Genomic DNA, 18970 nt, shown 5'->3' with positions numbered 1-18970 from the left:
TGTGTGTTGTGTGCTTGTTACAAAATGCACAAATGCACTGACAGATAGCGATACAGTCAAAGCGTTTCTTTCAAACTTTTGAAATATATTTTTTTTATCTTGAATAACTAAATTGACCTTGAATAACACATTTTGACCGGTTTCCTAACGAGGCACAGCACCTCACATATTGTAGCTGCAACAGCTGGAGAGAAACCACGCCTCTCTAAAATCGTCTTCCAATCAGATTATCTCATTACTGTTGCCACTCAATTTACAGCCATTCCCCACCCAGAAAGGATTTTAGTAAATTAGCATGTGGCCAATGATGTTAAGTATGCAAATATTTGACATTATCCTTTGCACTTGCATTGTTCTTGCGATATTATCTGTGGACACCGGTTGTTGTCTCATTTCCAACAGCGATAAACAGAGTAGCTACAGTGTCACAACTTCACTAGCACTAACAGTGACATATCAGCAAGCAATATTGTTGTCTCGATTTTGATTTCATGTGCAAAATGACATTTGAGGAACTAAGTGGGGATTATTCTGCAGAAAGGTAAACTACTTTAAAGCGCTTTCGTCAATGCCAGTGCAACTTGCAAATGGCTCTCTTTTCACTTGCTTGAAATTGGCAAGCAATGCAATGTAACATTTCAAAAATAATGCTGAAAACTTCAGTGTATTGTTATTCAGATATTTAACTTCTGTAATGTTGTCTAAGTCATTTGACAACGTTGCTATGACTTGGTTAGTTGGCTTTGTTGAAGTATTTGCAGTATTCGAATATGTAACGCCAGCTTTTCTGTTGAGCTCACGAGACGCGTTTCGGCCAGCCAATCTGCAGTTAGCCTAACACTGTAACGCCGGTGTCAGGTAATTTTAGGGAAACACTTTTGACCTGAACTTAAAACTTCAGTGTAATTGACTATCTTTGTACTCATCATACAATTAGGAGTTTTGTCAATTGTGGAGTGACATGCACCGAAAAACAAACGCGGTGTCAGAGTTTGAACTTGCAAATCAGTCAGTTGGCCTCGCAGCTAGGTCAAGGTACAGAACTACCTACGCTAGCTAGCTAGCTAACGTTAACTCCAGTAAGTACACGATAGCCAGCTCCTGCGCTTGGCTGTAACGTTCGTTTGCCAGGTCAGATAGACGAGCCCTGGCATACCCTCCTTTTCAATAAGTTGAGCTTTGCCCATGCATATGTGAAAGTTGATGTGAGTTTTAATAATACACTATTTTCTCTGTTTTAGGATGGATACAGTGGCAAAAGCATTGGAAGAGGTTCTCTCATTGGCATTACCCCAAGGATGCATTACAGTAGGGGTCTATGAAGCAGCAAAATCATTGAATGTGTAAGTAGGCTACACTTTAAAACCAATGAGAGTTCAAAGTTCCAATGATGTAGTTTTTGTCTATGCATACTTGTTTAGAATGTCTGCGTTTCATGTTCTGTTACTGTGTTACTAACCACATATCTGTTACTTTCATCATTAGAGATCCAGATAATGTGGTTCTGTGCATCCTGGCAACAGATGACGAGGATGTAAAGGACGTGGCCCTTCAGATCCACTTCACCCTGATCCAGGCATTCTGCTGTGAGAATGACATCAGCATCCTGCGAGTTAACAACACCAGGCGTCTGGCAGAGATCCTCGGCGGAGGGACACAGGGGGGAGAGCCCATGGATCTGCACTGTGTCCTGGTCACTGTAAGTATCTATTTCCATTTTATTCACCTTATATTCACTCAAAAACCATAACTTTCAAACACAAACACGTGCTAAAAATGGTTCAAAAGTTATTTTATTTTACTGGGGCACATGAGACACTCTCTCTGGACATGCCAGAACATTCCCACACCCACTAATTACTCAGTCCTTGTGTCCTGTAACCGAACAACTCAGTCTTGCTACTAATGACTTCTGTGGAATTTTCATTGAGGGAAATAACTTGAATTGCTCATAGTCTTGAAACTCCCAGGTGTTTATCTATTTTATTGCAGGCCATAAAATTAGGATTACATTAGGATACTTTTGCAACTATTGACTCTCTCTCTTTTTCTCTTGTCTTTGCAGAGCCCACACTCCTCCTCCTGGAAAGACCCAGCCCTGAGCAAAGTGAACCGCTTCTGCAGGGAGAGCCGGTGCATGGACCAGTGGGTACCCATCATTAACCTCCCTGAGCGATGAAGGGTCCCCCCAACAGCAAGACCTGTGAAGGACTCTCTCTGTACGGGAGTAGAGTGATCCCTGATGGACACACTACCCTGGGAAAATTCCTGATGGAGGAAAAAGAAGACAAACAACCACAAAATAAAGCATTTTGAGAAGAAAAAAAGATCAGATCCAGATCCACAAAAGGGGGTGGATTTCCACTGGGTCTGGTGGAGTTGAACTATCAGCTATGGCAGTCAGGGCGAGATGACGAGGCACTTTTTATGTTCAGTCACGAGACCGAAACCGACGTCTGTGCTTTTTAACGGAAGATGGACACACTGTACAGAAAGATAAAATCATGTATGGCAGAGCACTTCACCTTGTGGGGACTTAAAAGATTGAGAGAAACAAAAAGATGAGCTCTTTTGTAGCCACTGTTGTTGAGACAACCAAGGCCTCTCTTTTTGCCGAAACAGAGCACTTGTAGAAACACTGGACTTGTTGTATTTTTGTATTCACAATGTTGATGTTGTCTTTACTATTGTTATATAATTATTTAAAAAGGGAAGGGCTAAATATCCAATGAACAGTGAAGATACTATGCATTCAGTCAGTGTTTCCATTGCCAACAGTTTTTTACACAAGTGAATAGTTCTTTTTTTACAGTTAAGTTATTTCTTATGATATTTAAATGTATTTATGTTTACAATTTTTATACCATTATCTCTCTGCAATTGTCTGTAAAGACACAGGTATATTATTGTTGTCAATAAAAAGTATTGGAGCCAGAACTTGATGGTCCTCATTCATTTTTTTTCTTCATTTCTGGAAATGTAACCAAGCTAGTTGAGCTTTGACCCCTCTGACAGTTGTATAGGGAATCACGTGTGGATCATGGAGGTCACACTGGCCTCTATGGACTCTGTGACATCCTCATCCCTGGGTGACAATAGCCCCCCCCCCACTCCACTCTTTGTTCTGCTTGGGTCAGCAAGGCCGAGCTCATTCATCCGAACGGTTTTCACCCGTCCTGAGTTCAGCCCATGATTGAGCTGAGTGCCCTTTCTGCATACCTCTTTGAATGCATTACGTCTGCCTGCCACCTCACTAGGAAAAGTACTGCACGCACATTTGCAGCACATTTGACAATCCGGGTTTCTGCTCGGTACAAATGCTTTGATTTTTCACTTGCATGCCAAACTAGCTATTGAATTAGACAATAGTGAGTGCTCAGGTGAATAAAGGTAGAATGGAAAAAGGAATAAAGTTCACAGCTTCAACTAATAGTGTATGGCCAGTGGGGACATATTACATACAATACAACATATTACAAAACCTCTGCTGGGGTAGGTAATAGTGTAAACTCATGCAAAACCTCTGCTGGGGTAGGTAATAGTGTAAACTCATGCAAAACCTCTGCTGGGGTAGGTAATAGTGTAAACTCATGCAAAACCTCTGCTGGGGTAGGTAATAGTGTAAACTCATGCAAAACCTCTGCTGGGGTAGGTAATAGTGTAAACTCATGCAAAAGCAAGGCTTTTTGAGCCGGTTCGTCTTTCACAGGGAAGGTGTGTTAGAGGACACATGACTGGAAGTCTTTGTAAAGCTTTGTAAGGGAGAATGCAGTGGGTGCAGATTGTGTAAACCACCCACTCCTTCCTCCACTTGCTATTGAGTGACATGCTCACATGTGACGCTGGCGTCGAGTGTGGATGATGTCAGAGCTCATGTAAGGCAGGCTTACCCCCGTTTCATTATGATCACGAGAAGAGCTTGTCACCTTTGCAGAACAAAACCCAGTTTCTTTCCACATGAGAAGGATATTTCACTGTTGTGTGTTCATTGTAATTGGCTTTAAGAACCTTTTTCCATAGCTTAATGATTTTGTATTTTTTTTTATATAGTTTTATTTTTGTAGCACAAACTAAAAAGAAGTTGTTTTAAATGGATTCTATTATGTTTTTATTAATAATATTGTATATTATATAGTAATAACACCGGATTTGGTAGACCTTCCCGACCGCACTGTGTTGAAGGTTTGTGACCAACCGGTGGAGAATTCTAACACTGATGTCATGTGGTATTGTGTTGGTGTAGGGGAAAGGTTATTTTTTTATTATATATAATTAGGGTAGGGTTGATGTAAGTGTTATGTTGGTACTGGAGGAGTTCAAGAAAGGGATTTGACAATCCCCAGGCTTTAGTATCTACCCAACCTGCTCCTTGGGTACCCCTGTGCATTCAGGTTATCACAATCAACACACATTTTAGAAGGTTGTATAAGGAAATAAAGACTCAGGTGATGACAGATTTCATATTAATCAGACTCATATTTTCCACTCAAAGTATCTGGGGGGGAGGTCTTGAGACAATGTTTTACATCTACAGGACACTCAACGTGTTACACTTACGCAACAAAGAACACTAACTTGTGTAACAACAGTGTTATAATACCATGAGGGTGCACTGGTTGGTAGTAGCCAGTAGATTAGATGCCATGGTTGGCACGGGGGGGTGGGGGGGGGGGGGGGACTGCCAACAGTGCAGAGATTGGATCGACACTGCCCCGCCCCTCCCCGCATCCCCCACATCAGCACATTCCAACACACTGACACTGTAACTGCCAAGCTTTCACAGAGGGAGGCCCGCGGTCAGTCGGCCTGCCAGGCCTAAGCAATGTGCACACCAGGGTCGCCCTGGAACACAATGATATTGTGCTCACCAGGATTACACTGTGTGCTTCATGGCTGATATGTCTACTTAGAGCTGATATCAATACACTGCTACTGTGCAGCCAGGCTTGTGCACGACACTGTGCCATAAGGCTTCCACTGTGAGATGGTAAAACGGTGCCTAGCTTTCCCAGCTGCAAGAGGGAACCATAGCTAAGATGTCTCTTTTGGTTACGATCCACCATTTTCCTCATAGTGGAAAAAAACATGTTTACCCACCAGCTGCCCAAAGATAAGGACATAAAATCAAGGGCAACAAGCTTCAGGCTATGCTGACAAATCCCCAAAATAGCTCCTCCTCTCCCGGAGAGCGGAAACAAGGTTTTCGTTACATTCTATGTTTAGCTCTCTCCTGTTCACTGGGCCCAGATGGCCATGGGCCAAGGCCTATTCTATTCTCTTCATGGTAAGGTATAAATACATGTCCGCTAGAACCCACGTAATGGGAGGAAGCAAGGCTAGGCCATAGATAACTTGCAGTAGCTCTCTTTAGGCCACATGACTGGAGCTGAGCCAAACTGCTGAGTGGGTGGGAGTCCTATGGATAAGCTTGGTCTGCATCCCCTTTTAATTTGAATGTTATTCCCTTCTGATCTGAGTGACATTGGATGCTACATTTCAATATTACGCTTTCTGAGATTCATTGTTAGATTATCTTAACGTAATGGGCACAATGTACTCTTGCACATGAGGTAGTACAAATCGTCAGACTCATAATGAAAAAATACTTCCCTGAGGGAAGCTAGCATGTTACGCGAGAAAGCAACAAAGAGGCAGACAAAACAAGGTGCATTGATAAAACCATGTTTATTAACAGTAGGAGCGACTGTACTACGGCAGAGAGAGAACAAAGCCACATACAGATGTCTTTAATCCACCAGATTCACAAGGGTCACGTAAGAGTCTCCCAAAAGGTACATTAAGGCCATTTCTGGTATGCTGGTTGAATCAGAATTATCTGGTGATGGCACACAAATTAACGGTAGCCTGATTTAGCGTACTAAGTTTGTGGCAATTAAAACCCATTGTTAGAGAGACACATAGTCGAGATACAATTGTCATCGCTGAAGAATTCGTAATGGATTACTGGGTTTCCTTGTCTCTGATTTCAAGACCTTTATGACTAATGAAGTACCTTTTAGAGGAAGGAGGCTAACACCAACAATACAAACAGTAGCACCAGGTAAGTACAATCAGACATGTTTTTGTTTCTCTTTTACTAGTGACAAGGCGTAGACATAACGATGGCACGATTCAGTTAGAAATCACTGCAATCCAGCACAGAAAGATTAATTGTTCCCAAAAGATAATTGTACTTTCCAGCCCGTAGGTGCTAACCACACAGATACAGCTGGTTAGTTTCATCTAGATTTGTCACGGGGGACATGTTCCCAACAGCTGAACGACATACAGCACATTCTATTCCTTACTGTTCAACAGGACACTTATCTCTGGACTTTGGGGTCAGCCTTGAATACATGATATAGTGCACATGGTTGGAGTGAAAATCATTTATTACATTGTTAATTACAACCCACACGCCCAGCTGATGCATCTTCTATGGTCTCTCCCAACGGAATACTTGTACCTCTTTAAAATACCAAACTATACATTAATTATATGATCTCTATCATAAATAATAGGTAAGGCGACTTGGCTCACAGTGTTAGGTTACGTAACACCTGGTTTAAATGGCTGGGAGGAGTGCTGTATACTAAGGTTGTCTAGGTGAATGACCTGCCTCAGCAATACATTGCAGTTTCCTATCCGACAATTGGCATTGAGTTGACATATGCTCTGCACTAACCAAACACTTCTGCTCTTTACATTAATAGAAGGCTCTGATGATGTCTACTTCCTCCATTGGTCACTGACAACCCAGGTGACTCCCTGCTAAACCAGGAAGTTATTAATAAACAGCATGAGTCAATGGGGAGAAGATAATACAGTCAAATGTCCCAACCCTGACTCCAAAGCCTGAAATACATTATATACGGTCATTGTAACAGACATGACCGCAGATACGATTGAAGACAAATAACAGACTTGTTAAAGTGATGGGTGGATACCATGGTTAAATCCACTGAGCTAAATCAGACAGACACTAACAGTCAGTGTCCCAATGTACACTGCCGTTCAAAAGTTTGGGGTTACTTAGAAATGGCCTTGTTTTAGAAAGGGCATTTTTCTGTCCATTACAATAACATCAAATTGATCAGAAATACAGTGTAGACATTGTTAATGTTGTAAATGACTATTGTGGCTGGAAACGGCTGATTTTTAAAGGAATATCTACAGTTGAAGTTGGAAGTTTACATACACTTAAGTTGGAGTCATTACAACTCGTTTTTCAACCACTCCACAAATTTCTTGTTAGCAAACTATAGTTTGGCAAGTCGGTTAGGACATCTACTTTGTGCATGACACAAGTTGTTTTTCCAACAATTGTTTACAGACAGATTATTTCACTTATAATTCACTGTATATCACAATTCCAGTGGGTCAGAAGTTTACATACACTAAGTTGACTGTGCCTTTAAACAGCTTGGAAAATTCCAGAAAATTATGTCATGGCTTTAGAAGCTTCTGATAGGCTAATTGACAAAATATGAGTCAATTGGAGATGTACCTGTGGATGTATTTCAAGGCCTACCTTCAAACCCAGTGCCTCTTTGCTTGACATCATGGGAAAATCTAAAGGAATCAGCCAAAACCTCAGAAAAAATTGTAGACCTCCACAAGTCTGGTTCATCCTTGGGAGCAATTTCCAAATCGCCTGACGGTACCACGTTCATCTGTACAAACAATAGTAAGCAAGTATAAACACCATGTTGTGCACCGGGGCCTCCCACTGCTCTTTCTAGAGCTAGTTTGTTCTGTTCTGTGAAGGGAGTAGTACACAGCGTTGTTCGAGATCTTCAGTTTCCTGGCAATTTCTCATATGGAATAGCCTTAATTTATCAGAACAAGAATAGACTGACGAGTTTCAGAAGAAAGTTCTTTGTTTCTCGCCATTTTGAGCCTGGAATCGAACCCACAAATGCTGATGCTCCAGATACTCAACTAGTCTAAAGAATGCCAGTTTATTTGCTTCTTTAATCAAAACAACAGTTTTCAGCTGTGCTAACATAATTGCAAAAGGGTTTTCTAATGATCAATTAGCCTTTTAAAATGATCAACTTGGATTAACTAACACAACGTGCCATTGCAACACAGGACTGATGGTTGCTGATAATGGGCCTCTGTACGCTAATGTAGATATTCCATAAAAAATCTGCCATTTCCAGTTACAATGGTCATTTACAACATTAACAATGTCTCCACTGTATTTCAGATTAATTTGATGTTATTTTAATGGACCATTTCTAAGTAACCCCAAACTTTTGAATGGTAGTGTATATTCTAACTGTTTACTGTATGTTATGTATGTAATCATGGCAAGTTCAAATTGAGTGATAAAATACAGCATTTTCATTAAAGGGAAATGTTACAGGCTTTAAGGCAAGATTGATGGATGAGCAGTGGTTTTAGATCCCAATTCTCCCCGGAAAATAAAATACAGGCAACATTAAGAAGCAAACAGATAAATAAAAAGGCTTCACTACAATATAGTGCAGGGCTTTTTGTCCTTGAAGGGGTTCTCTGAGGCAGGTATGCCCATGAGCAGAGGGTCGTACTTGGCGTGTTCGCCACAGTAGTGCATGAGGTCCGCAGAGGCTTTGGATACCTACAGGACAGAGAGACATGAGAGTGTGAATGGGAGGGTTTCTGCCGACACAGGAGTCTCACACATACACACCCATCCCACAAACACGCGTACACAGACACTCACTGACAACAGATCATCCTTAGCTGCAAGTTGGTGTCCATTTAGGGAGACATTTAGGTAAGGACCAGAAAATGCACTTTATTGTTTACTCAACACTGCTTTCTACTCAGTCTAACTTTCAGCATACCATACCTTTATCCTCTCAATACTGGCCTCTATCCTCAGCTGTTATACTGTCCTCCTGGCTTTCTACTCAGTCTAACTTTCAGCATACCATACCTTTATCCTCTCAATACTGGCCTCTATCCTCAGCTGTTGTACTGTCCTCCTGGCTTGGGCTATGTTGTTAGAGCTTGGCATCTTCGATGACATCTTGGCCTCCACACCACTATATGCATTAAGTATAACAAAAGTACCTCATAGAATAGAACGTATAATGAAAAAACACAAATATAAGTACTGCAAATATATAGACAAATTGGACAACACTTACCTAGTCAAAGACTTGAAATCCAACCTTATTGAGTCTTGGGAAAAAAACCTGCAGAAAATAAATAAGTAAATAACCTGATTAAGGGCTCTTTTCAATCTGTATGGCTGAAGCATGACAGAATGCGCGATAGGAATGTAAAGGTCATTTCCGCTTGAACCGACGTATGCAGCGTTTTCCCTGAACGCGGGAACACTGCCTTTACATTTCAATTGGGCTTTAGTGCTGGACCTCTGCTATATGGACTGAATAGGGCCCTAAATCAACCTGCAATCATTTCATTAAAAGCATGACCACTCTCTTTAAAGCAAGCATTGGGACAAAACATTTCCCCCCTCCATCTTGCCCCAGACATACATCCTACAAATCGGACAGTAAAGACCAACACATCTTTGACACATGAGAAGCAGTTATGACACTTTGCCAGCCACTTGAAAAATCACCGTACGGTAGAGCATGTCAAAACAAAGCAATCATATGTCGGCAAAGGGACCATAACAGTAAACAAATAATAGAACGAAAGAGCACAGTGAGATGGTGGCTTTTGTGGAGGAGGGTTACTGTTGTGTCAACAAAGTGTGATGTCAATCAGTTCTCCATTATGTCTTTGCATGATATAACCATGTTTCAGTGGTAGGAGACATATTAAAGAGGCGCTGCAGCTGATTGCAACAAGGCTAAACATGAGGGTTAACGGCTTCTGCTCACACACTTTCTCTTCTTAGGCTTTTCCCCATAAATAACATCACAAGGGCTTCCTCATTGTGCACAGAGACACACAACGCCAGAGTCGGTAGTACAAACCATTAAGACAAACACACACACACACACACACACACACACACACACACACACACACACACACACACACACACACAAGCCGTGAGCAGCTGCCCCAAAGTAAGGTGGTGGAAACTGCCAAACTGAGCAAAATATATTTTTGCTCAGTTTGGCACCCTTTACATAACAGAAGGTAGTTTAAGTGCACCAAAGTAGAACAGCGGATCTAAAGTAGAGAGTATAGTCCTGAGTGGTCGTGAACAGTGGGGTGAAGTTCACAGTTGGTTTGGAGGAGACATTCTCTCTGAGCTATAATTCCACTGATAATCATTTACAGGGACGATGGGAACATGCCTGGACACATCCTCTACTCGGCTTCCTGGGATCTCTGGTTTCGGTGTCTTTTTCACTCCCTCTCCCTCCCTCCCTCCCTCCCTCCCTCCCTCCCTCCCACACACACACACACACGCTTTATCTTTTACTGCCAGAGACAGGAAACCTTTCGGCAGAATATATTGTGTAATAAACAGAAACATCACATGTGCAATAAAGAGGCCCACATAAATGGAGCACTACCTCCATTAAAAAAAGGTCTGCCTCATTCCATGTGCTCTATAAGCTGAGACTGTTGGTGTTACTCAAATCCTCAACTAAGCCAATCAGCATCCAACGTTAACAGTCCTACAGTGTGTTCCTATTCCAAACACACTGTCGAGGAATTACCGCAGACTGAAATGTAAGAACTAAACGATCAGTGCAATCAGTGCAGTCTTCAGAATGTCATAGGAGAGTTTGTAAAGAAATGCATAGAATAAGTAAAGGATTTGAATGCAAATACACACAACTTAACAATCAAAATACAAAAGTGTGCACAGGGCCAGAGCTGGGAGTCAAGCTCTCCTGTTCCTCCATTGGTTAGAGTGATTGGGTTGTTTTGTTTGACCCCTGTGCCCAACAGGATGTGGTCCCTTCTGAGGGCTTTGATGCTACAACAGGAGTCCACTGTATCTCTCTTAGTGTCCAGGAAGGAGGGAGGACTCTTGTTTCCTGGCCTGACTGATTAAAGCATGACGCTCCGGAGCAAAAATAGCTCATTGGAAAAAGCGGGAGACAATAAGGATAGAACTTCAAAGCTTTGTTGCTGCAATAAATATGTCAGATACTTTCAATTACTTTCTTGATGTAGCTTTCCGTGTACAATACAACCAATGTAAAAAAAAAAGTCAGTGCCACAAGTTCAATCTCTGCCAACCCCGCATGCCAGTGAAGATAAATCCATCTGAAACCAACAAAAAAACTATGCAGTTTTGTTTCTTATTAACTCTTCCGGAGACTCTTCTGGCCGAGAGTTCTGAGGGGTAAAAACTCCCTTTTCCCACTTAATGTTTTTTGCTGGGTCATTTCCTGGTGTTTAACTGACATAATGACCCAAGCTAACAGAGTTGAACAGTCAACGACCAGAGGAGAAAAGTATGTTGCATCCTCCTCGGACAAAAGCGTGATACCATATTTTTTGACATATTCTGGTAATAAATGACTAGCTATTCCTTGTAAAAATCAATTACTCCAGCATCCTTGGTCTCCTTAGAAACCACGATGAGAGACGCATTGTGTAATATTCAGAGCAGGGCAAATACTGCCACAATGAAAAGAGCAACCTGTTCAACAAGTTAAAGAACACGGTTAGGGTATCACTGGCGAAAGTAAAGACCCCTCCTGGAAGCAGTAAACAGCGACCAGATATTTATGTCCTGTTCTTGGAAAGAAGGAAATGTAGGCCAGAGCAGTTTAGCTAATTGTGTTCTGTTGTCCCTAAAGGAAGACAGTGCTTGCATTACCTCGGTCAAACAGGGTTCTGCTGATTCTGATAGAGCTGCAGTCAGTTGATGTTGGCTGTCACTTGGCAATATTTAAATTCAACCTGAAATTCGTAGAAGTTCACAGTGCATGCTTACAAAGAACAGAATATGGTATACAGGACCAGCTTACCAAATGACTGTGTAGCAGAGGTAAGCTGGTCTTGGATACTGAATCCTCGTACAGCGATGGTACCTGAATTAACTGTCGCCCCCGAACCATAGAAACTCTTCTGTGGCTACGAAAGACCAGTTCAACAAGCCTGTAGTGAAAGGGAGTTTTCAGACCTGCCCAAGTGAGTCAGGTTGGCAAGCCTCTAATCTGACGCCAACCAACACCACCACCATCCTAATTGACTTTGGGAAGGCACCCCCATCCCCCTGCAGTAACTCCAAGGCATGGGGCCACACAGGCTTCATCATACAGTAGTTCTACCGCCTAGGATCAGAGAGAGGACCACCCCATAACATAGCCCACCCCAACACCACCCTCCAGCCCTCATATGTAAACCTCAACAGGACCACCAACAGCACGGAATAGAGCAGGCCCACTATTCTTCTGTACCTTACACACACACACACACACACACACGCTATTAATTAACATTACATTCCAAGCACAATGCTTGGGAGTCCTTGTGAGTCTCTAGAAAGAATAGAGTTTGCTCTGAATAGGCTCTGTAGCTCAGTTGATAGAGCATGTCATTTGCAACGCCACAATAGTGGGTTTGATTCCCGGGAACACCCATATGTAAAATGCATGCATGACTGTAAGTCCCTTTGGATAAAAGCATCTGCTAAATTACTTATATTACATTCAGCATATTACTTGACACCTCTGACAATATGTGTACAGCTTTGCCTGATGCCAGCACTTATAAACAAACATTTTTGCAGGAGTTAAAAAAAAATCATTTAACGTCATCATGATTATATCTATAGAAGGCTATGGCTTATTGACATGTGTTCATTTAAGTTGTCTATAGACATTGTGTGAGGCTATGGGCGTCTGCCAAACAAGTGGTGACGCCAAAGTTTCCTCTTTTGCATGGAAATGGCGTGGAGTGTAATGGCGCGATATTTGGAGTCTAGACAGAAGTCTGTCTCTTTGAACTTTTTTCGAGTTCAAAGCCCAAAATCGGTCTCTCCCTCACACACACAGGGTGTTTTTCAATATGCATATTACCGTGCTACGAACACGCACATTGGAGCACAGGAGGGTCAGAGAATGAGTCCAAATCAAACTATCCGAAACGGAGCACCTATCCTGCTGTGTAAATTCTCCTAAACTGCTACAAAAAGTCAAATCTGACAAAAGCTATATCCCATCTAGGCAAAACCCATTATTTTTGCTTAAGCTAAATAAAATAAACTCTCACAGCTCATATGTTGCCTTAGTATATATTTATTAACGTATCAAATATTGTAGTGTGTTAATTTGGCATGTTTACCTGCCTACAATTCTCTTACTATGGGATTGTGCATAGATCAAGTCAGTAGGGCTAACTAGCTAGCAAGCTAGCCATGAAGAATTGACAGTTAGTCACCTAGCTTGATAACATTAGTTTTAGGTGATTTTTAGATAGCTAAGTGGGACAACCACATATCACAGTCATAGTAAGTACACATTTTCTCAATAAAGTAGATATCAGCAAAGTCAGAGCAAGTAAGGGGAGTCTTCAAAGTTATTCCTGCAGGTGGCAAAAAGCAACATTTGCATGACGAGCTGAATTAAATCTAAAAAGCTTTGAAGATAAAAAGCTTGCGGTACGCTCGATGCTCCGTTGACATTTCACAGAGACACGCTTGTCTTTGTGAGAAGTCTTTGAGAAGAAGGATGACGAGTTGAACGGGAACACGAGCCTGTTAGGTAGTTCATTCTCGCACAGCATCCAGCCTAGCTGATGCGATGCGGTGCAATTTTCCTTATTTTTTACCACTTTTTTTTCTCTGGCCTCCATTGATTTAGTCACACAAACTTTGGCCATCATACAAAAGGGTAAAACTCCAATAACTTTTGAACAGATTATGATAGAGACACGAGGTTCATTTTCTTAGAGGATTATCTACACATGGCAAACGTATGTGGACACCCCTTCAAATGAGTGGATTTGGCTATTTCAGCCACACCCGTTGCTGACAGGTGTATAACGTCGAGCACACAGTCATGCAATCGACAGACAAACATTGGCAGTAGATAGGGCTGTGGCGGTCATGAAATGTTGTCAGCCTGTGATTGTCAAGCAAATAACTGTAAAATGTGGTCTATTTCATAAGAACAGAATAGCATATATGGCTATGGGCTACACTTGTTCATTTAGCAGACATTTTTGGCATTTGGCATTATTTGGCATTATTTCATATTATGAAGAATACAATTGAACGTACCTGAGTGAAATGAACATAGCTGAGTAAAATACAAATTATATTTCCTCCAAATTATTTGAGGGAGTGTGCACATGCGGCTATTCTGTGTTGAGTGTTTAACAAAGAAACAGGTCCTCCTATATGCTGAATTTAGAGTTATTAATGTAACTTTAGTTGTGATACAAACATTGGGCTATATGTTTTGATTAATAATACATTGTAAGGCTGCATGATGCGACTCTAATGATGATTTGAAAAAAGTTGCATGAACGTCGTGATCTCTGCTTTGTTATTTGCGCAGGCTGTACACGATTCATCAGTATCTCATTCACAATTTGACAAGCACTTGATAATGCATCGCATTTCCCAGCAGCATCCCCTTTGTGTGGCCGTAACGCCCCCTAAATAAACCCTTTTGTGGCCAGCGGCCGTTGTGCCCTTGGGCTGAACATAATAATTAGAATTCCCTTCTCCGGCTGCGTGCTACGAAGCACCTCTCACTCACATGACTATCCATCATGTGATCGGGTCTTTCTCACAGGCTGCAAGTGAAGACAGACACATCAGGGATGCAACTGCAAGCTTCCTTATCCTATTCCAAGGCGCATGAAGATATTGGAAGAACTGTCCACATTTACTTTTCATCAACCAACAAGATGAGTAGGCCTAACAAACAGCAAAAACACTAGCCTATGACAACCTACTATCCCCCATAATACAAAGGTTGACCTATTCAATTCCGTGCAAGAAATAAATATTCCAAGCATAGTCTGGGACAGTTGTGGGTATAACCGCGAATGTACCATTAGCAGGACAACACCCTTCTCAAAAGTGACCGCAAATGCGATTATGCATGTAATGCTTTTATTATAAAAGGTGCATTTATATGGTGAAAATTATCTTCCCCAAACTTGGAACTCACTCGGTGCGGATTAATGTGCTTCATTTTGCGAAGTTATTTGGCCACTTTAGTTGTGATACAAACCTTATCAAATACAAATAGGCCTATGGGCTAGGCTACATGAGTTGTGATACAAACCGTATCAAATACAAATAGGCCTATGGGCTAGGCTACATGAGTTGTGATACAAACCTTATCAAATACAAATAGGCCTATGGGCTAGGCTACATGAGTTGTGATACAAACCTTATCAAATACAAATAGGCCTATGGGCTAGGCTACATGAGTTGTGATACAAACCTTACCAAATACAAATAGGCCTATGGGCTAGGCTACATGAGTTGTGCAACTATGTTTTTTTTTTTTTTTAATCACTAAAAAAAGGCATGTACTGTTTCTTGCCTTAAGCTGGGTATCATTCACAAGTGATAGGATAATATTGTCACCCATCAGACTACTCTTGATGTAATAGTCTTGGCATATAAAAAATTATATACAGTACCATTCAAAAGTTTAGAAACATAAATTCAAGGCTTTTTCTTTATTTTTACTATTTCCTACACTGTAGAATAATAGCCATCAAAATAAGACATCAAAACTATGAAATAACACATATTGAGTCATGTAGTAACCAAAAAAGTGTTTTTAGATTCTTCAAAGTAGCAACCATTTGGCTTGATGACAGCTTTGCACACTCTTGGTATTCTCTCAACCAGCTTCATGAGGAATGCTGTCTTGAAAGAGTTCCCACATATGCTGAGCACTTGTTGGCTGCTTTTGCTTCACTCCGCGGTCGAACCCATCCCAAACCATGTCAATTGGTTGAGGTCAGGTGATTGTGGAGGCCAGGTCATATGATGCAGCACTCCATCACTCTCGTTCTTGGTCAAATAGCCCTTACACAGCCTGGAGGTGTGTTTTGGGTCATTATCCTGTTGAAAAACAAATGATAGACCCACTAAGCGTAAACCAGATGGGATGGCTTATCGCTGCAGAATGCTGTGGTAGCCATGCTGGTTAAGTGTGCCTTGAATTCTAAATAAATCACAGTGTCACCAGCAAAGAACCCCCACACATCACACCACCTCCTCCAAGCTTCATGGTGGGAACCATACATGCGGAGATCAGCTATTCAGCTACTCTGCGTCTCACAAAGACACGGCAGTTGGAACCAAAAATCGCAAATTTGGACTCATCAGACTTAAGGACAAATTTCCACCAGTCGAATGTCCATTGCTCGTATTTCTTGGCCCGAGCAAGTTTCCTCTTCTTATTGGTGTCCTTTAGTAGTGGTTTCTTTCCAGCAATTCAACCATGAAGGCCTGATTCACAAAGTTTCCTCTGAACAGTTGATTTTGAGATGTCTGTTACTTGAACTCTGCGAGGTGCAATCTGAGGTGCAGTTAATTACTGATTTCTGAGGCTGGTAACTCTAATGAACTTATGCTCTGCAGCAGAGGTAACTCTGGGTCTTCCTTTCCTGTGGCGGTCCTCATGAGAGCCAGTGTCATCATAGCTCTTGATGGTTATTGCGACTGCATTTGAAAGTCCAACTGCACTTTTTACAGATTGACTGCACAATTTTGCAGATTGACTGACCTTCATGTCTTAAAGTAATGATGGACTGTCATTTCTCTTTGCTTATTTGAGCTGTTCTTGCCATAGTATGGACTTGGTCTTTTACCAAATAGGGCTATCTTCTATATACCACCCCTTCCTTGTCACAACACAACTGATTGGCTCAAACACATTGAGGAAAGAAATTCCACAAATTCACTTTTAACAAGGCACACTTGAGAGAATGAAAAGAGTGTGCAAAGCTGTCATCAAGGCAAAGGGTGAGAAACACCTTCAGTTTCACTCCACAGATGTAAGATCTGAATTTGATCCCCCTGTTGCAGGAGAACTTTCCTGCAATGCAGGACATTTAAAACAGGTTTAAAAGTGCCTCTGAAGTTTATAATTTCCTATTTGAAATGTCAAACTTGATTTTCCCTTACTAAAAATGTATCAACCCCTACAAAAAAATTGTTAATTAATGCTAATCCACATAATAATTCACATTTTCTGTTTCTGCAGTGTTGTTTTCCTGCTGTGGCAAGTTTGTCTCAAATTAAGATCCTACAGCTGTATGTTTGCTGCAGGAGTTCCCTTGTCTGCAGGGGAAAAGCTCAAAGTAGCTGTTCACACCAGTCGAGCCATGCTCTTTTGCCAGTATGAGCATTTTCCAGCTGAGTCTGTGAATAAAATAAAATCGTTTTCTCCTACAACACCATCATTGTGGTTCATAGAAGAGCAGCCCCGCTGGCAATCACTTGTTTACAGTAAACACTTGGTTGTGTTCACTTCGTTACCCAGTTTACCGAACACCATAAAAGACCATTGGTTTTGCTGAGTAAAGTAGGATAGTTTTACAAGTCGATGAGAGAGAGAAACAGAAAAGCTGCTGATGGTAGGAGCTTGTGTTTGTTGAAGTGTGAGAAACACCGAGGCACTGAGGAGCTAGAGAGGATGACATCATTCCATTCCCACCAGAAAAACTGCTCAGAGTTGTTCAGCCTTTAGCTTGCCAAGCAACTGTTGTCATGCACACTGGTTGGGACTGCACTGGTCCAGTCTTTCTGTTGGATACCTTTTGTCACCTAGGCCAATCGAATAGCTCGGACAACTCGAACAGTAGTCGGTGGATGTTAAAAATAGAAAGATTAGATCATGCAGACAACTCACAAGGTTCCAGTGTTTGGAAGAATGTAGTGCAGGGAGAGTTCAGTAACTTCATAAACCTAGTGGTTATTTGAGCTGTACCATTAGTAGGTTCACAGAGAAAAAGCTGCAGGGGTGAGACATTGGTGACGTCAGTTCTGGGGTAAAAGATGAGGAAAAAGTGCACCACCCAAAGAAGAGGGCATGGTTCCAGAGACAACTTAGCTTGGGTGACCCCACCCAGTCTGGTATTAGCATTGGTGGCAAATGAGAGTCAAAAGTAATCATTAAGGGCCTGTGTTCTTGGTACAGCCACACCAAGACCGTGTTAGCCTGCTGACCTTAAGTCCTGATATTATCTCTGGAAGCCACCATAACACACCACAAGTATTCAGGTCTCAGACCAGGTGGCTCGTCATGCTATGCCAGCGAACTACCTCCACCGACTACGGAAGATTACTTGATATATTTCTGTTTCACACACACAAAAGACACTTGTCCAGTACTGTACTCATATAGTCATTTCCTTGTCCACACATATCTCCAGACATACATGCACACAGGCACTCTTTATTAAAAAATGGTCGTGTTGCTTTTAGAGGTTTCACCCAATGCTCAGCAAGCTCTGGTCCAACAGCACAACACAGCTCTGTCTAGACAGCTGCCTCTAGACTGAACTCATTTCAGAAGAGTCGACAAATCCCAAATTCCCATGTAATTGCTTTAGGCTCATTTCTGCCCCATGCACTCTTCAACCCATGTTGAGTCTCTACTGACAGAGCAGCCATAAAAGTGTCCTCTAGAGATAGAATGCCCGCCTCTGGGAAGAAATGTTATCCTGTTAGCTGGACTATTTCTGCATTCAACATCGCTGTCGTAGAATCTTTGGCATGACAATATCTCGTAGGCGAATAAATCAAATCAAATGTTCTTTTTCACATGTGCTGAATACAGTTTCTCAGTCGTGTACAAGCTATTTGTGTGGAAACATGTCTAGCAGAACAGCGATGATCAAATGCTTAAATACATTTACAGAACTAATGATAATTTTCTTGCCTAATTACCCGACTTGCATATCTTATAACAACTTATGCAAAACTTTAAATAAAAATGTCATCAGTGAATACAAAATTCACTGTTAAGTGTTTTGTTCACAGAATTGAATACGTTGTTTCCCTCAGAAGAGAAATGTGTGCAATTGTGTTCCCTGTTTCCGGCAATCAGTA

The 18970-nt window shown here is 41.6% G+C and overlaps 2 protein-coding genes across 2 annotated transcripts in view; one reads left to right on the top strand and one right to left on the bottom strand.

Moving 5' to 3' along the window:
• The first annotated feature begins 358 nt into the window (after positions 1-358).
• LOC115114885 (growth arrest and DNA damage-inducible protein GADD45 alpha-like) lies at positions 359-2937 on the top strand. Its single transcript, XM_029643374.2, has 4 exons — positions 359-541; positions 1242-1343; positions 1486-1699; positions 2066-2937. The coding sequence occupies exons 1-4, from the start codon at positions 492-494 to the stop codon at positions 2177-2179; spliced, it is 480 nt and encodes a 159-aa protein (XP_029499234.1). The 5' UTR covers positions 359-491; the 3' UTR covers positions 2180-2937.
• Positions 2938-5666: 2729 nt separating this feature from the next.
• Positions 5667-18970, bottom strand: part of LOC115114189 (guanine nucleotide-binding protein G(I)/G(S)/G(O) subunit gamma-12-like) — a 60008-nt gene continuing 46704 nt past the window's right edge. Inside the window, exons 2-4 of the mRNA XM_029642248.2 lie at positions 9141-9188; positions 8927-9035; positions 5667-8605 (exon numbers count right to left, since the gene is read on the bottom strand). Coding sequence (XP_029498108.1) covers positions 8480-8605; positions 8927-9019 — 219 coding nt within the window. The 5' untranslated portion in view covers positions 9020-9035; positions 9141-9188 and the 3' untranslated portion in view covers positions 5667-8479. The remainder of the gene's footprint in view (positions 8606-8926; positions 9036-9140; positions 9189-18970) is intronic.

Source organism: Oncorhynchus nerka, linkage group LG9b (genome assembly GCF_034236695.1).
Source record: "Oncorhynchus nerka isolate Pitt River linkage group LG9b, Oner_Uvic_2.0, whole genome shotgun sequence".
Taxonomy (NCBI): domain Eukaryota; kingdom Metazoa; phylum Chordata; class Actinopteri; order Salmoniformes; family Salmonidae; genus Oncorhynchus; species Oncorhynchus nerka.
Note: the sequence above shows the minus strand (reverse complement) of the source record. Positions and strands in the feature narration are given on the sequence as shown.

Bases quoted from the DNA above. Each gene is read 5' to 3' on its own strand.
- LOC115114885 (XM_029643374.2), top strand. From the start codon at position 492: ATGTGCAAAATGACATTTGAGGAACTAAGTGGGGATTATTCTGCAGAA. The intron at 542-1,241 runs GTAAACTACTTT...TCTCTGTTTTAG, and splicing joins GGGGATTATTCTGCAGAAAG to GATGGATACAGTGGCAAAAG. The intron at 1,344-1,485 runs GTAAGTAGGCTA...TTTCATCATTAG, and splicing joins GCAGCAAAATCATTGAATGT to AGATCCAGATAATGTGGTTC.